The 23,371-nt window shown below is 57.9% G+C and overlaps 1 protein-coding gene across 2 annotated transcripts in view; it reads right to left on the reverse strand.

Moving 5' to 3' along the window:
• The window catches only part of LPCAT1 (lysophosphatidylcholine acyltransferase 1), a 41,777-nt gene that overhangs the window by 10,160 nt on the left and 8,246 nt on the right, over nucleotides 1–23,371 (reverse strand). For both annotated transcript variants that reach the window (XR_015149122.1, XM_086362425.1), the window contains exons 2-9: nucleotides 12,348–12,490; nucleotides 8,533–8,747; nucleotides 6,015–6,127; nucleotides 4,637–4,697; nucleotides 4,308–4,366; nucleotides 3,640–3,674; nucleotides 2,795–2,849; nucleotides 973–1,055 (exon numbers count right to left, since the gene is read on the reverse strand). Coding sequence is in view for 1 of the 2 variants with exons in the window: in XM_086362425.1 (XP_086218551.1) it covers nucleotides 973–1,055; nucleotides 2,795–2,849; nucleotides 3,640–3,674; nucleotides 4,308–4,366; nucleotides 4,637–4,697; nucleotides 6,015–6,127; nucleotides 8,533–8,747; nucleotides 12,348–12,490 (764 nt within the window). In the remaining variant the exon portion in view is untranslated. The remainder of the gene's footprint in view (nucleotides 1–972; nucleotides 1,056–2,794; nucleotides 2,850–3,639; nucleotides 3,675–4,307; nucleotides 4,367–4,636; nucleotides 4,698–6,014; nucleotides 6,128–8,532; nucleotides 8,748–12,347; nucleotides 12,491–23,371) is intronic.

Consider the following 23,371-nt stretch of genomic DNA (forward strand, 5'->3'; position numbering starts at 1 on the left):
CCTCATGGTTCTGGAATCCTCCTGCACCCGTGAGGCAAGAGGAGACCCCATGGGTATCTGTCCCTTCCCACTGGGCCGATACAAACTGTGTGACAGCATAAGTTTCCTTAGGGCACATATTCAAGATTTTTAATAGTTAATTTACTTGAATATAAACTAAACAACAACAAAAAAATCACATGCAAACTGTCAGGCCTTTGACTCTGTGGACAGTGTATCTGTCCAGCAGTTGGTCAGGGTCCCTCACCGCCCTGACTACCCAAAAGGTGAGAGTCGAGTGCCTCCTGCTGCCCGGCGGCTCTGTCCCAGAGTCAGTGTTGGGGTGGGGTGGGGCGTGTCCCCCCCAGACTCTGCTCCCAGCACCAAGGCTCTGAGGCATGTGGGCAGACCGAACACCTCTGGGATGAGGCTGCCGGGGCCTGAAACCAGCCGGGAGCCGCAGGGAAACTGAGGGGGGGATGCTCCTGGCTGCAGGCACGCCATCACATAAGCGACACAGGATTAAGTGCACAAAACCCACGCTCAGCAGAGGAAGAACCTCAGTAACGCTCTCGGGGAGGGCAGCCAGGACGTGCCGGCCCAGGCCCTCCAGCGCGCTCTTGCTCACGGTCCCGCTGCCTGTCTCCACGGGGCACGCACGGACACAGCCCCGTAGGCACTGCTGGCTCACAGGCAAGGCTGCAATGCAGAGAATTCGGGGGCAGCGACCCGTCCTCCGAAGGCTGAACAAGCAGAGGCATCCTCCAGCGGGACCGGGAGACAAAGTGCGCGGCCAAGCACAGTCTGGCTGACGCTCGGCCAGGCTGGTTCAAACCCAGCTCCCCCCGCTGCCGGCTGGTCTACAGCGAGGCCAGGACACCGGCGGACAAGGACACTGAGTAATGAGTGCCTGGCGAGGCCAAGGGCACTGGGGCGTCCAGGGAACCCCCACCCGGTTGCGCTGGGGGCGGGGCGGGCGCGGGGCTCACTCACTCTGCCATCACACCGCGCACGTTCCTGGCGTACAGGGCGGGGTCCCTCTTCTCCTCCTCCGAGGGCGTGTACACGGGGAGGAACTGCGGACACAGAGAAGCCGGTCACCTGCAGGAGCGGACTCCCCCCGCCCTGCCGCCGTCACCACAGCGCGACCTCCGCCCTGGCAGATCAAGGGCGGTCAGGGCACCTTCCACAGGAACTGTCTTTGGGGCTGTCACTCCTGCTCAAGCAGGGGCACACATGTGCACACACAGATGCACACACCCACACGTGTGCACACTCCCAAACCCCCTTGCCTCACCAGGAGCACCACTCCCTCGATGCCGGAGCCAGGGCATGGAGCGGTAACTTCACCCAGGGGCTCAGTCTTTAGATGCAGAAGAATCAAACGTGTGCTCCCGTTTCTCACGGTCTCAGTTCTGTGTTTCCCGTGAGAGGCTCTCAGCAGCTTTTGGACAGCTACTGTATTTGGAGGGCAGGGTAAATCGCCCCAGGAACTCGGGTGTCTGTGTGACTGAAGCTCACACAGTGCTTTATGCACGTAAGGCCCACACCTCGGGCCAGGCTCCATTGCAGAAAAGGAAAAAAACATCACTGCACCCTTTTAACACGGATACTCAAGAATACAGGAATGCCCGCCACCCTATCCACTCTCATCAGATAAGTCTGGTCTCTCACTCACTGCTACCTTTCTAAAAACTCTGCAAGAGCAACAGCTCCTCCTCAGCACTGGCGCCTTGTAGGGGTGACACAGGAAGGAGTTCAGAGCGACGTCACAAAGCCACACAGTTTCAACTCTTAATTAGGAGCCAGTGTAAAACAGGGCATCCTCCCCGGAGTCTCGCCCCGCTGCTGCCTCCCGCCACCAGCAGATGAGCCACAGCAGACGTGCTGGGCTGTGGGCCGGCCGCCCCTGGACTCGGGCCACGGCCCTTTCAGCTCAGTCCTTTACTCAGTGGCTTATTTCTAGTGAAAAGCCTGGCTGAAGGCCGGGACCACGCGTAAATCCAGCCTTACTCTGTAGCGTTTACTGGAAGGTCTCTGGGGTCACACAGAGTCGGACACAACTGAAGCGACTGAGCAGCAGCAGCAGCAGCAGCAAATGAAAAGCTTTACGTTGCGTAAGACCAGCCTTTCATTTATCAGATGTAGGAGTAGCAAGTGAATTCCACTTTTAAGAAAACAGACTATTCCTCATCTACTCGATTAAATTTACAGGCTGCATGAATGTGGCATGTTTGAGCAGAGAGGACGGGTACTGGGACTTTGGAGATGGGCTGGAGACTGGCCGGCAGTCCACCTGTCTGAGCGGGTATTCAGCAGAGGACAAGAGTGTGGTAAGTTTGGTAGTACGATGCCAGCTGTGTTAGCATCAGGTGAAAATACAAGCCAAGAGAATCATTAATTGCTTGTGTGCGAACTTTATATGCTCTTAAGCTAAACTAACCATAATAAGGCAACAATGGGCTTAGCTTCCTGTTGAGATTTAAAATTCCATCTGAACGGATAAAAGGTCATACAAGAGACACAAAGTGACGGAACCACTGGGAAGCCCTCTAAGAAGCCATGAGAAACGGAGCGTTCAAAGCAAGACAGATAACCTGTAACCTTGTAGAGATACCAGCAGGATGTTGTGTAATATCACGTCCACAGAGATCTGATGTAACACTGCATCTGTGTAGACGTCAACCTGGTAACACGCTGCCCATGGAGGCCCTAACGGGGCATAGGTAGCATTCATCGACACACACGGCCCGACACCGTGAAACATCGCGCCAGTAGAGACCCCGCAAGACGCGCACGCCGCATCTAGACAAACCTCAATTTCCACTTGACTGTGAAACTGGCACAGCGTGAGCCACAGGATTTTCAACCTTAAACATGAGCAGATTTACAGCATGGTTAAGTCTCAATTCGCTGCAGCTCTGAAGCTGAGTCTCCACGCCCCGCTCCCCTGCAGAGGGCACCCCTGAGCAGGCCGGTCTCCGGGAGGCGCTGAGCCTTCCTGGACCCAGCCCTGAGGACTAGGCTGAGCTCGTCAGAGGCGCCCCTGCCTGCCTGCTGTGGCCCAAGGCCGCAGCCCTGCTTGCCCTCCAGCTCAGGACGGCTCGTCTCCTCAGCATCAGGGCCCTCCAGGCCCCCCAGGCCTGAGGTCATGGCACCCGTCCCAACAGCCACCTCTTCATGGCCTGCTCTAAGCCTAGCTGGCCAGGACCCTGAAGGACCCCTTTCCCAGACCCTCTCCCAGCTTCCCCCTGGCTTCACCTCCCACTCCAGCCTTGGCGATGCCACCCCTGCCACTCGGGCATGCCAGGGGCCCTGGGAGGACCACCCCGCCCCCAAACACCAGCACACACGCCGGCACCTGGGCCCCCGTGTGCCCCTGCAGCTGCAGGGGTGGGGGCCCCACACGCCCCCTTCCTTTCCAGGGTCAAGCTGTGCACTTGATCGCTGAGTGGACAAGACACAGGCGAGAAGAGGAATTCGTTCCCCTCCGGCTGAGGGAGGACCATCAACTTCAGTCCCGGGATCCTGGGTGCAGGGAAGGCTGCCTCATGCAGCTGGACTCCTTGGACTGAACTGAACTGCTGGCTGGCGTGGCGACCCCTAAAGTAAGCAGCTCGGGGGCCCCTGGAGGGGAGGACAGGGCGGGCTCTGACTTACGCTCCCGGGCCTTGCCACGTCCACGTGATGGTGTCCTGGGGGCAGGAGAGCAGCAGTGAGTCCCCACAGAGCCCCTCGTCCCCACAATCCCCCTCCTCCCAGGGCCGCCCAGTGCCCTGCTTCAAACGAGCTGACAGAACAAACTGAAGAGGGAGAAATCTAGAGCTCTACAGGCTGGTGACGGATCCTCATTCTCAGAAACCGGCCAAGGAGCGCGCCTCTTCAGAGCCGTAAGGGCAGCTGCACCAGCCCACGTGGCTGCCGGCTCTACAGGCGTTCAGGCCCTGGGTCTATCCACACCGGCAGGCACAGGCTCAGCATACAGACCTGGGGCCCATGGACCCGGCTCAGAAGCAGGGGCGCCGAAAGCCTCTGGGGCCCACAGACGTCAGAGGGATCCCAGCGTGTCTGTGCCAGCCCCCGCCCCCGCCATGCCCCATCATGACGAGGCTCCCAAGGAAGCTCGGTGTGGCTTAGTCTAGGTTTTAAAAGGTCCCAAGTGTGAGCGGGCGGCAGAGAGGCTGAGGAGACGGGGGTCTCACACCAGTGGGCCCGGCTCAAGGACGGGCCAGGACTCTGTGACCCACGAGAGCAGGGCTTCAGGAGCGAGTACGGGGGGACACTCTGGAACACTCGCTGGACCTGCGTGCCCGGGAGAACTCACTCACCAGTTTGTTCGGGTACCGCAAAACCACAGGCTGGACAGGAACCCCCGGGATGAAGGCACCTGTGGAGGGAGGAGGGACACCTCTCGTTTCCGCAGTGGCACGTCCCCCGCCCGCACGGCCCGGCTGGGTCTCGGAACAGAGTGGGCTTCCCGGTCAGAGGCCATTGGGCGCCGGCCGTGGACACCCCGTGCCGGCCACGGACACTCAGACCAAACCTCAGGGTCGCAGGAGACAGACAGGAGAACACTCCGGGCCAAGGCACTCTGCCGGGGGTGAGGGGCTCCTCCACCTTCTGGCAGAGAAAGAGAGATAACTAAGACACTACCTACCAGGCTTGAAGGTGATTAAGCAGGTCCTATTGGTACACGTGCCTTCTGGAAAAATCATTATCTTGAAATGAGAGGAAAAAAAAAAAAAATCAGCATCAAAGTGCAGGTTCAGGGGCCAACTTCCCAACCTGCTTATTCTGGGCCCGATGTGGTTCAGGCACTTCAAACACATTCAGTGGAGAAAGGTAAGAGGCAGACAGAAGTGTCATGAATCCCCCCTCTAACTGCTGGTTTTACTAAACTCTGGAAATGACAGAAATACAAACAGCAGGCACCTTCTGATAATGGGACACGCGGTGCCCACTGGAGCCGCCGCGTGGGCCAGACATGGGCCAGCCCACGGGCACAGGCAGGACAGGGGCGCGCGGGCGGGGAGCGTGAGGCTGAGGACGGGGCCTCGTGGGCCGGGGCCAGGCCCACAACGCAGACACCCTCGGAACCAGCAGCGGAGTGAACACCCTGTCACCGGGATCTCCCGTCTCTCGGACTCGTACCGACTTTGGGCAGGGGGTGGAAGCTAACTTCCTCCCCGTGCTGGAAAATATTAACACCCTGTCACCGGGATCTCCCGTCTCTCGGACTCGTACCGACTTCGGGCAGGGGGTGGAAGCTAACTCCCCCCCGTGCTGGAAAATCCCGCCCATAGGCTGCTTTCAACCCCGGGCCCTGGAGGAAAGACCAGCTCCAGGGGGCTGGGTCCAACCCTGGGTCGGGCAGGTGAGCGGAATGGAGGAGGGGGGTCATGCCATTCTTGTGGGGGTGGCAGCCGGGACCCTGGAAGCACAGCCCCCCAGGGGCTGCCCATCCATGGGCAGGGGGCCCACCAGCAAGGCCGTCACTGTTTTCTGAGCAGCCAGAACCCAGAGAGTCCTGTGGGGTTCCAGCTTCTCAAGGCGGCTCAACAGAAAAGAAAAACTACGTATGTAAAAAGCAGGGGTCACACCACACCCACGCTACCACTGGGTGAGGACTCTGCCCCACAGCCCAGGCCAGCCTTCCCGGGGCCCCAAGGGAACCAAAGCGTGCCAGGCAGGCTCGAGCTTTGAGAAGCAAGGGGATGCAGCCCTGTGCAGCATTCGGACACCGCTGACCCCGGAGCCAGGCCAGCCCGCTAGTTCTGATGCAGAACTTAAAAGATTACTTGGGAACTTCAGATGCACGTGAAAATTATTTTCCCCCATTTCTTATTTTAAAATGCCAGAACCAAAAATACCTGATATATAAGCACATTTTTGGATTTGCATTTATCAAAAATAATATGAAACACAGTGTCTCCAGGGAAGCCAAGTTCTGGCCCTCAGGGCTCTATTTCCCCTCTGACCCCTACGTTCATGCCTTTCAGAATAAATCCGCACAGGACACAAGCAAGGCCGCCCACCTGTGGCCACTTCCCTCCAGACTGTGCCCGCCTCTTGATTTCCTCCACTGTCTTCCTGCGGGAGTCCTGGTCTGTCCGGGACACGAACACCGGCCGGATGTACTTTATCAGAGCTGAAAGAGAGGGCGGGGTGCTCGTGGGGGGTGCGGCCGATGGGCACTGCCCGTGGTGCGGTGAGCCCCCCAGAGGTTCCCCGTGGGTGCCGACCACAAGGGATAAGGGACAGCACTGAAGTCTTAGAGGACAGCTGGGAGCCCCCCACCTGCGGGACCACCCACGACAAGTCAGGAGAGAGAGACAGGGCTGACCCGCCGGTCACCTGTGTCACTGGGGGAAGAGCCAGAGAGCCCAGGATGCCTGGCTGACCTCCCCAGGCCCGCAGGTGACCTCCCCGGGCCCGCGGCTGACCTCCCTGGGCCCGCGGGTGACCTCCCCGGAAACGTGGGGGACCTCCCCGGAAACGCGGGTGACCTCCCCGGGCCTGCGGCTGACCTCCCTGTGTCTGTGGGTGACCTCCCCGGGCCCGCGGCTGACCTCCCAGGGCCTGTGGGTGACCTCCCTGGGAAACAGGACTTCTGCAGATATGGCCAAGTCAAGATGAGGTCATGCTGCACGGGGTGGGCCCTGTTCAGGGACTGGTGTCCTCTTAAGGAGGACTGATGGCCAGGTGACGACAGAGACAGGGACGCGGAGACACGGCCACGGCCGGGGTGGGCCCAGGAGGGCAGGAACACTGGATGCAGGAGGGGCGCCTGCGACGGGTTCTCCTTCAAGACCAACCTGCTGACACCTGGACCTTTCACTCTGGCCCCCAGAACAGTGAGAGGATATGCATTTCGGTTGTTTTAAACCCCAGGCTGTGCGATGCTTCGTCACCACTCAGGACACAAACACCCCCTTCTTAGGAATTTCCTGGGGTCCAGTGGTGAGGATTCTGTGCTTTCACTGCTGAGGGCATGGGCTCAACCCCTGGTCAGGGAACTACAGCCCTGCAAGCTGCGTGGTTAAAAACAAAAGAAATAGAGACTCCGTTCTTAGCCCCCAGCAAGTGTGTGTGTGTGGGTGTGTGAGGCGGGGGGACGCTCAGGACTCCCACGACCACAGCTGACGGCCACAACCAACACGCTGGTCCTTGAATAAGCATTTAAAGGTGGGAAGATACTTCTTAGGAGAGAAAACTCTGACCTGATGGCACGCGGAGGCCGTGGCACTCGGTTACCCTCCGGGCTGGTGAGGCCACAGCAGTGGGTGTCCACCTGCTCTGCCCCAGGCCCAGTCCTCACTGGGCCCAAGATGGGCTGTGAGCTGCTTTTCTGAGCATTTTGCGACTTGTAAACAATAAAATTTCATGACCTTTATTTCCTGGAGGTCTTACAAAAGCGAAAAGAGAACGTTTTTAAGAATACAATTCTCCCAGCTGGATCCACGGCGCTCAGAAAATCGAAGCAGCTCTCAGTGACACTTTGTCCTGTCTGCTTTTTCATGCAATTGAAACGATTTCCTCCTTCCTCACGGATTATTCCTGACGCTACTAAAAAGGACCATGAGGAGATAGGGACGTTTGGTGGAACCACCCGGAAGATTGAGGCAGGGGAGCCCACCAACCAGTAGAGCCCAGCAACTACCCTCCGGGACAGATACTGAGCTAGCCCCAGCTTCCAGCGCTTCTGTGAGCTAAGGGAGCGCTGTGACACCTCACAGTTGAGGGTACTTGTAATATCAGAAGAAATCATAACACAGAGGTCAAGGTCCAGGGCCTAGTTCGCGTGGGTGGGACCTGTGATGTGTCTACCGTCATGTGACCTGGACCAGCCAGCAGGGCGGGTGTCAGTGCTCCCAGGATGGGGGGCGGCTCAGTACTCCCACCACGATGGGGGGCAGTCTCCCAGCAGGATTGAGGGGGTGGGGCTCACTGACTCCCTGCAGGAATGGGGGGGCTGATCACTGTGACAGGGATGAGGGGACTGGGGGGGGTCACTCCCCCAGCAGGATGGGGGTCACTCTCTCCAGCGGGATGGGGGTCACTCCCCCAGCAGGATGGGGGTCACTCTCCCAGCAGGCTGGGGCCCACTCCCCCAGCAGGATGGAGGGTCACTCTCTCCAGCAGGATGGGGGTCACTCTCCCAGCAGGATGGAAGGGGTGGGGCTCACTGACTCCCTGCAGGATGGGGGGGGCTGATCACTGCCACAAGGATGAGGGGACTGGGGGGGGTCACTCCCCCAGCAGGATGGGGGTCACTCTCCCAGCGGGATGGAGGGTCACTCTCCAGCAGGATGGGGGTCACTCCCCCAGCGGGATGGGGGTCACTCTCCCAGCGGGATGGAGGGTCACTCTCCAGCAGGATGGGGGTCGCTCTCCCAGCGGGATGGAGCGTCACTCTCCAGCAGGATGGCGGTCACTCTCCCAGAGGGATGGGGGTCACTCCCCCATCAGGATGGGGCCCACTCCCCCAGCAGGACGGGGCCCACTCCCCTAGAAGGATTGGGGGTCACTCCAGCAGGATGGGGGGTCACTCACTTCCCCATATAGGGATGTCTCTGCTCTCTGCCTTCATCACGACGGAGGACATCGTCATGGTGACGGGGATGGCGTCGAAGTAGGAGGAGTGTGGAGCCAGGGTGAGGATGGCAGCCTCGGTGGGCGGTGCCCGCCGCCCCTTCACGGCCACGTGGTGGAAGCCGCCGGCAAGCCACATGGTGCGCATGATGGCCCTGAGCAGCACGTCCACGACCCTGCAACAGACGTGCGGCCGTCGGGACAGCGCCTTGCGGCCCATGCCTGTCGGGGCGACACCGACCCCAGATGGTGCCAGCACCCCTGTTCACAGGCAAGGGCACCCGTGACACTGGAGACGCAGAGCTTTTCCAGGGAGCGGGGCTGGGAGACAGATCTACAAGGGCAGGGGCCCGCCCTCCCCCCACCGTCCTCCCTTCGTCACACTGTAGACACCTTAGACTCAGGCGTGTGGGCAGAGGAGGAAGGTCCGAGACCCCAGGGCAGGCATCAGAAGAGACGTGGGAGAACCCACCCACGTCAGTACATCACGGAGCCAGGTGCTCTGAGATCATCCCGAGAACAAGAGAAAGAAAGCATGTGTGAAAATCAGTTGTCTCCTGCAGAAATACCAGTGCCCCAAAAAGGCTGGAAAATGGAGAGGGAATCGCCCAGAACATGCCGGAAAAAGCCCGGACGGAACCATGAGACACGAAGAAAACAGCTTCTCAGACTGAAGGAAGGCACAGGTCCCGGCACCATGTCAAGGCGCTGACCACAATGTATTTTGTTAAGAAAAAAAAAAATACTCATGCAATCTCCTTTCAAAAGTTTTCAAATTTCCAACAACAAAGACTTCAAAACTTTCCAGAGAGGAACAAGTGGGCTTCTAGCATCTAGCTGCAGGTAGTCAGCGGCGCGTCACGAAAGCACTGAATCAATTCTGCACCTAACCCAACTACCCACCAATGCACAGAGCAGAATAAAGACACTTCCAGACACGAAAGGGGAGTGAGTTCCTTCCGCATATCTTCTTTCTGAGATGAGAATCCGACATTCCAGAAAATCTTGGATGAAAAACAAAAGGAAAAAGCAAACAGGAAGTGCAGACCACGCCTGAGACAGCAGCAGAGGAGGGATGCACCCCGGGTGGGATCAGGGCCCCAGGTCCTGGGGACAGCGACCCCCAGGCCGCGGCGTGGGACCTCAGGGACAAAGAATTTTGAGGCTATGCTCAGGGCTCATCATTCTATTCATAAAAGGCAACATAAAATTGGAAATTCCATAAAACGGAAAAAGACAATACAGGAAGTAAAGGTCGGACTTCACACAGCAGGCGGACCTGCAGGTGACTTCAAGAAGCCACGTGTGAGGGAAGCCCATGGTGACCCTGACTGCCAGCATCGCCCAGCCGGGGCCCCAGACCCGCCGGCCACCCGGCGCCCCTCAGGGTTGGGTTCTGACCCCGACAGGCCGACTCCTTCCCTGGGCGATGGAAGCCACGGCAGAGCCACACAAGGTGGGTGTGTGTGCCGCTGGGGTACACGCCAGTACACAAACGCGTGCATGCACACGCACACACACTCTCATCTGTACACACTCGTGTACACTCGTGTACACGCATGCATACACTCAGAACGACACTCATTCTCTGTGGACATGAACGCCCAGACCTCCCGTGAAACTACCCCATGTCTCTGCAGGTGGGACACGTCGTGTGCCTGTCTCTCCCTCTCTCTCTCACTCACTCACACACACACACACCACACGCGATGCTTCTGTGAAGTGGGCCGCTGGAACTAAACTTTGCTGTGGTCCACTTATCACCCGACGAGATCAAGTGCATCACTGCAGACAAGAAAAGCCACAGGAGTCAGAACAGGGAAATCCAAGGAGCCCCAGGTCACCTGTGTGAAAAGACAGACTCGGAGGCTGTGCGAGCTTTCCTCCTTCACGGGTGAGAACAGGAAGGAAAGGAGCCCAGCCCGAGCAGAGGGCGGGAACAGGGAATAAAGACACTTTTATCAAATCACTCCTCCTGGGTAAAAACTACAAAATCTCTGCTTTCTGTGGGTTCTTAATCTAGAGACACTGAAATTCTGATTCCTTTTTGGCCTGGATTTATTTTCCTTCATTATATATTTGGTACCAAATTCACCTGGGTTCCATCCCTGGGTTGAGAAGATCCCCTGGAGAAGGGAAAGGCTACCCACTCCAGTATCCTGGCCTGGAGAGTTTCATGGACTGCATACTCCATGGGGTTGCAAAGAGCTGGACACAACTGAGCGACTTTCACTCCCTACTCCCTCATATTTTAGTTAAAAAAATCTTTCGAGGTAAAGTACGATTTCCAAAGAGAGTAGAAAGCCCAGCTCCCTCGACCCTCTGGTTCGCTCTTGTCCCCTCTCGCTCACTCACTCACGGACCCGCTCATTCATTCTGGACAGACTCCGTGACACCAGGCAGGCTCCGTGACCCAGCTGTGCTGGGACACATCCGTGGAGCTGGCCACACCTGCCCCGGTTCTGAGGGAGGAACAATGACCATGGTTCACTAGAGACTGGGGACGGTCTGAGGATGAGAAACACCGTGAGGGGGTGAGGGGCCCCCGGGCGCAGTGCTCACCCACGGCTAAGAAAACCCTGGCCTAGTAGCCGGCTCTCTCTGCCTGCATGTGGTAACTGCCACTCTGACCATGGCACGCGGGCAGCAGAGAACCACGGGCCAGGAGGGACGCTAGTTTTGCAGCCTCTGAGGGCGCCATCGGACAGCAGGAGAGAGGGGGCGCCTTGAGCTGGTCTGTAGACCTTGGAGGCGGGGCGGCAGGCAGCTGAGGCCATGTGGGCCCTTGGCCTTGGCCACAGGAACCCTCAATGCCCAGCAGCGGCCCAGGCTGGTGCACGAATGAATGGGCAGCACTGCATCCCAATAAAACCTCCTTCACAGAACAGGTGGCAGCATGTTTGGGCTGTGGGCTCATCTAAACTAGTAACATTTTTATTATTAGTTAATGATAAAACCGAACTAAACTAATAACATTTCTATTTTGAATAAACCATCCCAGGGTCCTCAGGATGGATAAGAGATGTAGACAAAGCAGATTATGAGTGCCCTGGTTTTAGGACAGGAACAGTGTCTTTTAAGACACTGAAAATGCCCAGGAAAGTCCTTCCACTGGCTCAACACTTCCCTTCACTAACAGCAAAGAATTAAAGAATAGCTTTTGCATGTGTGCACTCAGGCTGACTCTTTGTGACCCCGTGGACTGTAGCCCGCCAGGCTCCTCTGTCCATGGGATTCTCCAGGCAAGAATACTGGAGTGGGTTGCCATTTCCTCCTCCAGGGGATCTTCCCGACCCAGGTATCAAACCTGTGGCTTGGGCACTGCAGGCGGGGAACCACCAGGGAAGCTCAGCAAAGAGAGTTAAGGAACAGCATTAGGTACTTAACACAAGAAAAGGCTGTGACTTCATCTGGTTTTGCCGGATCCCTCTGGGAGCTTTAGTTAAGCTGCATTTACACATCCATCTATGCGAAGCCATGGTTATCACTGTCCATGGTGTAAAAGCAGAGAGCAGACCCGGGGCAGCAGGCCGACACACGGCTTCGAGGGCTGGGGGCAGGGAAACACTCGGGAGCCTGTGCTCAGGACCCAGCACAGCAGTCAAGTGGCTCGCGGAGCCCTGGAAGGAGCCTCCGAGTAGGACAGCAGCAGGGGCGGCAGGGGTGCAGAGGGGGAAGGTGGCTTGTGTCTGAGACAGGGAAGAGAACTGAGCCACGGAGAAACGGCCCTGGGACACCCCCCCACTACCCCGGAGCCTCCGCAGACACAGACTCACCTCCGCCACAAAGCTGGCGGCTGCTCCGGTTCCCGCCCGGCGGGTCCCAGCGAAGACACGAGCGCCAGGGGCCAGGCGAGCAGCATCATGAGGACGACGACCAGTAGTCGGACAGGGAAGAGCGTCAGCGTCATGACCGCCACCTGCGGACAGGGCACAGTCACTCGGGGGGCTGTCCCCCAGGCTCCTCACGCCAGGCCCACCCTTCCCCAGCTGCCCGACCCCTTCCTGGTGCCTCCTGCAGCCGCCGAGGGAACGACCTGGAGATGGGGGCTCTCTCCTGGTGGACGGCGCCCTGCCCAGTCCCAGCACCCTAGTGGGCAGCCTGCCCACTCCCAGCAGACGGCCCCGCCCACTCCCAGCACAGCCCCGCCCACTCCCAGCAGACGGCCCCGCCCACTCCCAGCACACAGCCCCGCCCACCCCAGCAGACAGCCCCGCCCACTCCCAGCAGACGGCCCGCCCACTCCCAGCACACAGCCCCGCCCACCCCAGCACACAGCCCCGCCCACCCCAGCACACAGCCCCGCCCCCTCCCAGCACACAGCCCACCGGAGCCCCCTGCTCCCAGCGCCCCGACATGGGCACACTTTTCCTGCCACGGGAGGCACAGAGCCGCCAGGACTGGGCTTGGACTGCAAGGAGAGGGGGACCCGAGGACTTCCCAGCCCCAGAAAGTCAGGGATGGGGTGTCCAAAGCCACAGGTCTGGTCCAGAGAACACAGGGTGCCGGGGACCAGCCCCGGCTGATCCAGGGTATTCGAAGGGGAGATGGCGACGGCGACCTATTCAAATGGTAATTAGAGATATAAAGAGTAATAGAATGAGGATAGCTCAGTAGGAAAATTCAGTGGAGAAAAGAGGCTGAGTAGCTTGGTTTACGCGGAAAATCAATATAACCCGTGACACCAGGTTAGCTCTGACCACGGAGGCCGCAGGCGCCCTCTCGAATAGCGGAAGGTGCCCCACCTTAGACACCTTCTCGAGTGGGTCTTAGAAGCCCAGGCAAATAAGTGGTCGCAGAGGATATCCACGCTCCAGATGGAGACTTCAGCCGGAAGTTAAAGGAAAGAATGACATGGGGAGACCAAGCATTGGTGAGCAAGGCCCATAGCTTTATTTTTAACAGGGGCTTTTATACCCTAAGTTACACATAGAGGATAATAGGGGATGCAAAGTCAGCAGTCTTTGATTCTTATCAAAAACCAGGGTTTCTTTCCTGCAAATTTATCGTATACAAATGGTTTAGGTGATTTACATCATCTTCTGGCCAGAAGGCCTATTAACATTTTATGACTCTTGACAAGGACTTATTAACAAAGACTTATTTTCTCTAAGAGTAATTATTTTAAGGTTTGGCGCCATCTTCCGAAGATAAAATTGCATTCCTATAGGGCGGATGTGTAATGGGTTTACAACAAAGAAAAGAATTTATTACCTTAAGGGTCTAAAGTTACTAACACCAAGGCCACTACTTATTTTTTCTACATACCAACTATTAATTAATACATATTCAAGGATACAATTCAGGGGATGTGAAAACTTGGCAACAAGCATTGGCTCATCAATGAAATCCTTTACTAGTTTATTCTGACAGTTTCTAACTCTCTGAGAGGCTCTAAGCTATTTGAATATCTTAAGCTTCCCATGCCTCTTGAGGCTGGGAGACTGTAAACAATCGTATGCACAGCTGTAGGAGTCCGGGTAAACTTGTCAGGTGAGTTAGAGAGCCATCTGAGGGGTTTGGATTTAAACACTCCTAATTGCCCAGGAACTTTATTAATTGGAGCTGTAAGTTAACTCTTTGACAGAGAGAGCGAGATGGTGGTAGGGGACAGCCCCCAGTAGAGTCAGAGGTGAGAGCACAAAGCAATAAAGTAGGCAGACTCTGGTTTTTTGGGGGAAAATGCTCGAGAATATCCGGGCGGACTCCTGAGGCTCGATCCCGCCTTTGCGTATGCCGAGCCTCCTTCCTCATGACCTTTGTCACGAGCGGAATGCCTCACCGGCTCCCGGCAACAGGGAAGGCTGGCTCGGGCTTGTGGGGAGAGGAGGCCCTGCAGGAGAGGGGGACAGCCACAAGTCTGTGGGGGCTGGTGAGGGTGGACCCACGGGGTCAGCGGAGGCCGAGTGGATGGGCAGCTGTGCGGGAGGTCCAGTACAAAAGACGCTCTGGTTCCACGTGGTGGGGGGAGGGGGATGCTCAGGACCAGTGAGTTTTGTGATGAACTTGAAATTCTGATTAGAAAATGGGGAGGGGGCGGAGTGATGAAAAGACTCAAGACTCACAGAGCCTCATGACCAATAGGTGCAGTTTTTGATGATTTGCAAGAATACACACATGAGATACATAGGTTTGGTGCACAGGAGACAGAAGAGACAGGAAGAGAGCCAGGTCTGAGCAGCTCACTGCTGGCCCCCACCCCCGCCCCCGCTGGTCTCTGCCACTTGCAGAGCCGCAGCCTGACGGATCCCTGATCCCTGAGGTCTCCATCAAGGCCAGCAGAGGAATACAACGCGAGCCAAGTGAGTCATTTTACATTTTCTTGCAGCCACATTTAAAAACACAAAGGTGATGAAACCAATTCAGCGAGCAGTTAATTTAAGCCAACACCCCTGAAATTCCATCATCTGAGCACTCAGGACAAAGTGCATGAGCCGCTTTACTCTCTCCCCCATCATGTCCAGGGATCCAGACACAGCGCATCTCAATCACACACGCCATGCAGCCACAGTGGCCTATGCTGCCCGAGGCCAGTGTGGGCCGTCTCCACACACTGCTGTTTTGGGAGCCAATCCTGACTCCTCGTTGGAATTGTTTTATTACTTTAACCTTTGCTTCCTGTTGCTTTTCTTCACTAAAAGGATTCTGTCCATATATAAGGGCCTGACTCACAGAACCCTGCCCACCTGTGGAAGGTTACAGGAAAGAAGGAATTAACATGGCCCTCCCCAAGGCTGGCCCTGCCAGGAGATGTCTGCAAGATTACTGGCCTTTTCACTTTACCTCCTTACCTCCCCGCTGTTTCATAACAACAGAAGCAGGCATGATAACTTGCACTCGGTAACCACACGACTTTGAACTGTCTCTCCTCCCCTGCCCTCAGGGGCCAGGGTCCCCAGGACGACCCTCCAGTTTTAGCGCAGGGTGGGACAGGGGCCGCGACTCCGGCTCCGTCGTGACGCGCTTCCTGTGAAGTGGGGGTGTGTGTCCCACTCCAGGACCATGCTGGTGAGAAGGTGCCCCCCCATCCCAGATTTCTAAGGGTCCTGTTCTGGGGTCAACATGAAGGGGTCACATTGCCACACCTCATCCCTGTGTCCTGCGGGGAGAGGATGTGCTCGTCTGTCACCCAGTCCTCATGACTCACGCTTTTCTATCACAGCCTCGGCTCCAGCAGTGGGAAGCACCTCTCTGAAGGCCTCGCTGAGTCTGTCTGTAGACATGCCTTTGGAAGGCCAGCCTGGCCACCGCCTCCACCTTGCCGTCCTCAGGGGAGTCCTGCAGCAAGGACACCACACCAGAAACCAGCCCACCTTGTTGGGGGAATTCCTACGGCGCTTTCTGATGGCTGTTCCCATGCTTTCAAATTGTTTACCTGGGTTTCCCACCTTCTGGAGCTATGCCTGCGTTTTCGCCTGGGAGGAAGTTTCTGGGGGTCCTTAGTAGGCGCTCTTCCCATTGGACTTCCTGTCATTCATCTTCAGGGTCATCGCGTGAAGCCGCTGGCCTGGAGTTACACGAACCCTGCCCTGACGCCCGGGCTGCGGTTCGCGTGATTTGTGTTTCTCAGATGTTTCAGGCTGAGAGGACACACGGGCCCCTCCTCTACCAACCTGCTCACAGAGCCACCCGTGCAGTTTGTCGCTCGTCCCTGCTGTGACCGTTCAGCCGCACGAACTCTGGATCTCACAGGCGCCTCTCTCTTCCACTCACGTTTACTCTGCTGTTCTAACTTCTTGAGGGAAGAGCCTGGAGCGTTATTTTCAGAAGTACCTTATCTCCCCCAATTCACACGGAGAACGGCGCTTTCTATAAGTACTTAAATTCGACTCCACTAGTTCCGGGGACGGGGGAGCCTGGTGGGCTGCCATCTATGGGGTCGCACAGAGTTGGACACAACTAAAGCGACTTAGCAGCAGCAACAGCAGCAGTTTAAAACATAGCCTTTCCTTCCTGTTAAAATTTAGGTTAAATGGTATATCTTTTTGAACTCTTACTATTATCTTGTAACTTTGTTGCAAAGAAATAGAGGGCAGACACCCCGCCTCCTCGGCCACTGGCCCCACCTCTCAGGCTGCCTGTCTAGAAGACCGTCCAGGGCCCACCAGGGACTGTGCTTCAAGCCTGCTCCGCCTACGGCCTGTGGCTGCCAGCCCCTCCAGGGAGAGTCCCCTGTGTGTCCCTACAAATGGACCCTCAAGTGCCGGGAGCCGGCGTGAGGAGCTCCGCCTGTGGCAAAGGTCATGAGGAAGGAGGCTCGACATACGCAAAGGCGGGATCGAGTCTCAGGAGTCCCCCTGGAAATTCTCGAGCATCTACCCCCATAACCAGAGCCTGCCTACTTTACTACTTTGTGCTCTCACCTACACCTCTGACTTTACCGGGGGCTGTCCCCCACCACCTCTTTCGGAGAAGCAGTTAACTTAGAGCTCCAGTTAATAATAATTCCTGGGTATGATAGGAGTGTTTCAACCTACAAACTCCTCTGAAGGTTCTCTAGCCTGCCTGACAGGCTTGTCTGGCCACATGTGATTGCTCACATCCTCCCAACTGTGAGAGGCACGAGATGCTTTAAACCTTCTAAAAACAGGTTCTTTAGAGAAGTTAGAAAACTATTAGTATAGTATAGTAGGCTGATTAGAAATTGTATTGGTGAAGGGTTTTTCATTTGTTGAGCCAATGTTTACATCTCCATATCCCTTGCCCCTTATACACATTAATGAATATAACTAACATATAAGAGACATAAATATTAACCCTTGATATTAATCACATTAGACCTTAGGCTAAGCAAATTCTTTCCTTAATTAAAACCCACTACACCCTCACCCTATAAGAATGTAACTTTATCTGGTACCTTCGGAAGGTGGCGTCTGTTTTAAGAACAAAACAGAGAAATAAGTGTTGACTGACCACTGTCACAAGGAGAGGGTCATAAATTGTCAGCAGGCCCCCTGGCCAGAAGATGATGTAACACCCCTAAGACCTCTGTATACATCTGTATGAAGCACCTGATTTTAATAAAGTCAGGACTGCTGACCCCGCGTGACTTTTGTATAACATCTCAGTATAAAAACAGACCCTGGAAAATAAAGAGTTGGGATCAGTTCCTCGAAAGACTGGTCTCCCCATGTCGTTTTTCTCTCACCTTCTGGCTGAATTCCCATCTGGAGCATGGACGCTCGTCAAGCCTACTGATTTTGCCTGGGCTTCTAAGATCTGACCAGGGAGGCCTTAGTGTCTCCTCTCCTTCGGGAGAACGGGAGGATGCCTGCGGCTAGGTGACGTAAATTCCTTATTTTGGAATTTTATTAGCTTTCCACATAAACCAAGTTATTCAGCCTCTTTTCTCCACTGAATTTTCCTACTGAACTATCCTTATTCTATTACTCTTTATATCTCTAATTAATATTTAATTAAAGCTATCGTATCCTGATCGCCGAAGCCGTCTCCCCTTCGAATTTCCCTGGATCCACCGGGGCTGGACCCCGGCACTCAAGCTGCTGCCTGTGTCAGAGCACAAGCACACAGCGGGGTGCACAGGAGCTTGGGGGCCGCCACGCTCAGAGCGCTCACGGGCGCACAGTGACACGCCCAGGGCAGCTGCTCCTCCAGGTGACAGAGGACGACGCAGCTCGGGAAGAGCAGCAGTGGCAGCGCCCCGCCCAGGCCACGGAGGCAGCACCTCAGTCCATCTGCGCCAACAGGGAGTGGTGAGCAGGTCTGGAGGGGGAGCCCCAAAGCTGGGACAAACACCACCGCTGAAGCTGCAGGTTAACGAGTGGACAGCATCCTGAACACAACAGGGCTCACCGGTCACTCCCATGGACGTGACACGTGACCGTGTCTGCCCCCTGGGGAACGCACCCTGTGCCCACTCTGTGTGCCCCGGAGACACGGGCCTGGTGTCTGAGCTCTGCAGCCAGCAGGGGGAGGACACGTGTGAGTGATCACGCAGCCCTGACCCACAGACAAGGACAGGCAGGTGCAGAGAGAACGAGGCCTGAGCTGTAGACCTGCCTGGGGTCCGCAGAGGGTCGGGCAGGCAGGAAGCACGCTGGGCTGTGAAGGCTGCCCGGAGGAGGCGGGCACCTCTGGAGCTCACGGGGTGCAGAAGGGCCTGGCTTCCTGAGAAGCTGGGACCTGCCTCCCTCCTGAGACACAGCCCACAGTCTCGCCCCCGCCGCCATCATCAGGAGCCCACTATCCTCAAAAGTGCCAGGTTGACTGTGTGGTCACCCTTCTCGGAGGCCACATGAGGGCGACACTCAGGGTTCTGGGCTGAGCTACTCAGTGCAACTATCAGAGGTCGCTCACGAGAAACCATCCAAATGTCACATACACACTGCTGTATTTAAAACGGATAACCAACAGAGACCTCCTGTACAGCACATGGAACTCTGCTCAGTGTTATGTACCAGCTTGGATGGGAGCGGGGTTTGGGGGAGAATGGATACATGCACACGGATGGCTGAGTCCATTCACTGTTCACCCGAGCAACACTTAAGCGGCTACACCCTGATACAAAATGGTTTTGGTGTAAACAGAACAAAATGGGCTCAACAAGAACAGACTTGGGCGTGCGTGTTCCCAGCACGTCCATTTTGTCAGTCAGTCGTTTAACCCAGAGCGGTAGGCGCACCACCCGCTCTCAGCCAGCACACTTCACCACGAGTCCCTGGCACAGCGGGTCCCAGTAGTGATCTGTCCAAGCCCGGCGCCCCGCTTCTCAGCGAAAGGACCCAGGGCTCCACGCAGATGGAGCCACAGGAACAGTCCACGTGTTGGGGGAAGCACACAGGCACACGCCCACGCCCACACACATGCACCCCAGCCTCACCAACTGCCTCTGGACGACTCTAGAAGACTCATTTCTGATTGTGGCACCAGCCAAGGGGCGCGTCTGCAGACGTGCCCGAGAGGGGCTGGCATGGGCGTCCAGAGCCCTCCCTCCAGACCAGCCCATAGCCTGAGAGAAACGGAAGCCCTCCAGTTCTAGGTCAGGCCACCAGCTTCCAGAAGACACAGAAGACAGGACACACCAGCAAACACAGACACCCCAAACTCAGTGCGAGATAAAAATCAAACCCTCTGGTCAGAGTGTGCGTGCGGGTGGAGGCGGGTAAAGACGCAGCCAAGACCCAGAACCGGGCACCTGATGGCTGAGCCCAGCGCCCGCCCCCAGTGCCAAGGAGCAGACTGTGCCTTCAAGGGCAACACAGCCTGCATGGTGACCGCTAGATGTTCTTGTCCTTGAGATGCAGATACACGTGGGATCTTTATGGGCTCAATGATGACATCTGGGCACTGCTTCCGGATCACTGCTGGAAGGGGACGTGGGGGCGGGGTCAGTGGGTCCAGAAAGGCCATCGGGGGGGGCTGTGGGGGTGGGGGGTGTTAGGGGCTGAGCTGTGACCCCCAGCACCTTACAATGTGACAGTCTTTGGAGCTCGGTCTTTAAAGAAGAGATTAAGGCAAACAAGGTCACGGGGCCAGCCCTAATCTCATGTGACTGGCAAGCAGGTGCGCACGGAGGGGACGCGGATGGAGGGGGCGCGCACGGAGGGGGCGCGCACGGAGGGGCAGCCGCATGAGGACCCGGGAAGACAGCTGAGCGCTGCGCCCAGGCGACAGGCCGGGAGGAGCCAAGCCTGCAACACTGGCTCTCCGCTTCAGCCTCGAGAGTACGGAGGGATGAACTCCTGCTGTTGAAGCCACCCCCCTGCGGCGCTTCGATCCGGTAGCCCAAGCAAAAACACTGGCTGTGTTTAAAACATCTCGTGGTAAGAACCATGAAAATGGCAACGCTGGTTCTGGACGGAAAACGCTCTCCAGCTCACAGCGAGCGTGTGGAGCCCACGGGTCTGGAGCGCTCCACGTGCAGCACCCGCGGTCTGATGCCAGGCTCAGACCTGCCCGACAAGCACTCCCCACCCCACCCAGGCCACCGGGGTCACTGGCATCACCCAGGTGCAACCGGCCCAAGTGCCTTGTATTTCACAACCAGCATGGAGGCACCCGCGTGCTACTGAAGAGCCAAGACCTCTGCAGAGGCCCGCGCCCTGTCCTGGGGGAGGACGGGCCCCAGGGCGCCCTGCGGCCTGTGTCCTCCAGCGCCTGCCCCCCACCCTGGGGACCCCAGTCAGCTGCGCGGGACCCTGACAGGACATGCGTGGGCCGGATGCACGGGGGGGCCGGCGCCGCCCCAGACGGTGGTCAGCGTGACCGTGGGCACAGCAGACTCTCCCGAAGGCCTCTTCCCATCCAGCGCCATGGCCGCGCAGGGAAATCCCGCCATCCCAAGGGAAACGCACCTCCAAGAGGCTGGAGGGAAATGCACTCACTCCTCCCACGATGAGAGGAAAACATCAGCGAGACCACACACGGGCCCGATGGCCGCGGACACTGGTACTCGGCTCACGTCCCCGGCCCTCTGCACTCAGCGGTTCTGAGCGGCATGTGACAGAAACAGAAGCAGACGTGCCGGGCACTCGATCTGCCCATGGTCACCACAAACCATCCTCGGGCGGTGGGTCAGGTCCGTGAGCCAACAGGCGGGTGTGGACCACAGACATGCCGGCCCTGGACTCACGCGGCCTCGCTGTGGACGCCGAGCGCTGAGCCGGGGCCACAGCCACCGCCAGGGTCCACGTGTTCCTGGGGCTCCAGGAGCAACAGGTCAGGGCCGGCCCCGGGCTCGAGGACCCTGGGGCCTTTGTGCAGCAGGTGAGATCTCGGGATGGGCACCTGGCCAGGTGCACCGAACGTCACCCGCATGATGGATGCCAGGGACCAGCCTGGGGAGGAGCCACCAGCTACATGGGCCTCAGAGGACACCCCCTGATGTGACACTTGGGGGAACGGGTAAGAGACAAACAGGACCGACCTCTGCAAGCCAGCTGGATGGCTTCACAGCCTGGACTGGTGTTCAAAAGGACAGCAGACCTCAGTGGACAAGCAGAGAGGGCACCAACCTCTCCTGGCTGGGGGGCCCTGGGTGGGCAGGTGGAGCCTGGATGAATGGGGGTGGCCGGGCGGGCCCTGGGCGGGCAAGTGGAGGTGGATGAATGGGGGTGGCCGGGGGGCCCTGGGCGGGCAGGTGGATGAATGGGGGTGGCCGGGGGGCCCTGGGTGGGCAGGTGGAGCCTGGATGAATGGGGGTGGCTGGGGGGCCCTGGGCGGGCAGGTGGAGGTGGATGAATGGGGGTGGCCGGGGGGCCCTGGGCGGGCAGGTGGAGCCTGGATGAATGGGGGTGGCTGGGGAGCCCTGGGCGGGCAGGTGGAGGTGGATGAATGGGGGTGGCCGGGGGGCCCTGGGCGGGCAGGTGGAGCCTGGATGAATGGGGGTGGCTGGGGGGGACCCTGGGCGGGCAGGTGGAGGGGGATGAATGGGGGTGCTACCTGCACAGGCAGCACAGGGCCCGGGACACACTGAGCCCGCCGCCAGGGTGCTTGGCTCCAAGGCGCGGGGGACAGAAGCCGTCCTGACCCATGGTCTCCCCAGTCCAGGAGGAAGCCAGGACCCCAGGGCACGGGCGCCAGGAGACCCCAGTCAGTCCCCCGCTCCCACACGGTGAGGGCACCACGTGCGCGACGCAGGCAAGCAGGCTTGGCCCCCACCCAGGCTGCAGGCCACAGGGGGAGCGGGGCTCAGAGGCAGGTTTTCCAGGCAGGCGGAGTGTGGACCACCCTCATGGTTAAGCACCCACAGTGCGTGGCCTCCGACGGGCAGGGAAACTGAGGCCAGCTAGGGAGGCTAGTCAGAGACAAGCCAGGGTCTGAGGAGCGGCAGGGGGAAGGAGGGGCCTCCCTGGGGAGCAGGGGCCACCGGCAGAGCCCAGGACAGGACCCACCCCCTCCAGCAAGCACTCGCACGTCCAGGACAGTGTGGGCCAGATGGGCACCACACCCCTACACTGCCGTCCCAGCTGCCCTGGGCTCCAGCGGCATCAATGGGGTCACTGAAAACCCGCCCCAAACCAGCATCCTAGGCGCCCCCCAACTCCCCGCCAGCTCCTCACACACACACCTGGGCATCATATTTAATACCCTTTTTTCCTACTCCTCCCAGCTCTGCCCCCAAATTCAGAATCGGCATGCCCCCACCCCAAGGTGCAGCCCAGGCCCCCTCCCCACCCTGCACGCAGAGCTGCAGTCACCCTCAGGCCCCAGGTCCCCTCCCCCATCTTGGTACCTCCTCAGGGGATGTCTTCCCCAAAGCGCCACAGGGGCTCCCAACCCCCACACCCATCAGCTCCAGGGAAGGGCCGTGCCAGACCCCCAGAGTGTGAGGGGCCAGACCCCTGGCCCCTGCCCTTCTCCAAACACCAGAGGAGTCGCCTTCCACCTGCCACACGGATGGGCTGTGGTCTGGGCAGAGGTCATCCAGACCTGACCAGGGGTCAGGGGTCAGCACTGAAGGCAAGGGAGCTGTGGATTCCAGGGCTGACCATGCACTTCCCCGGGAGCTGGTCGTGGGCACCTCCAGGCTGTCCCGCGAGGAGCAGATTAGATACGAGACTCACGAATTCTGCAGAAAGATCTCTGAGGCACGCAGGACAAACACACGAGCCTTATCTGGAAATCCACCTCTTTTTTTTGCTGTCACTTATAATAAAAAGGGCTTCTCTGGTGGCTCAGACGGTAAACAATCTGCCTGCATGCAGGAGAGCCGGGTTCAATCCCTGGGTCGAGAAGATTCCCTGGAGAAGAGAATGGCTACTCACTCCAGTCTTCTTGCCTGGAGAATTCCATGGACAGTGGAGCCTGGGGGGCTACAGTCCATGGGGTTGGAAAGAGT

This window comes from Bos grunniens, chromosome 20 (genome assembly GCF_055505025.1).
Source record: "Bos grunniens cultivar Pamir isolate PY7600 chromosome 20, Bosgru_T2T1.0, whole genome shotgun sequence".
In the NCBI taxonomy this organism is placed as follows: Eukaryota; Metazoa; Chordata; class Mammalia; order Artiodactyla; family Bovidae; genus Bos; species Bos grunniens.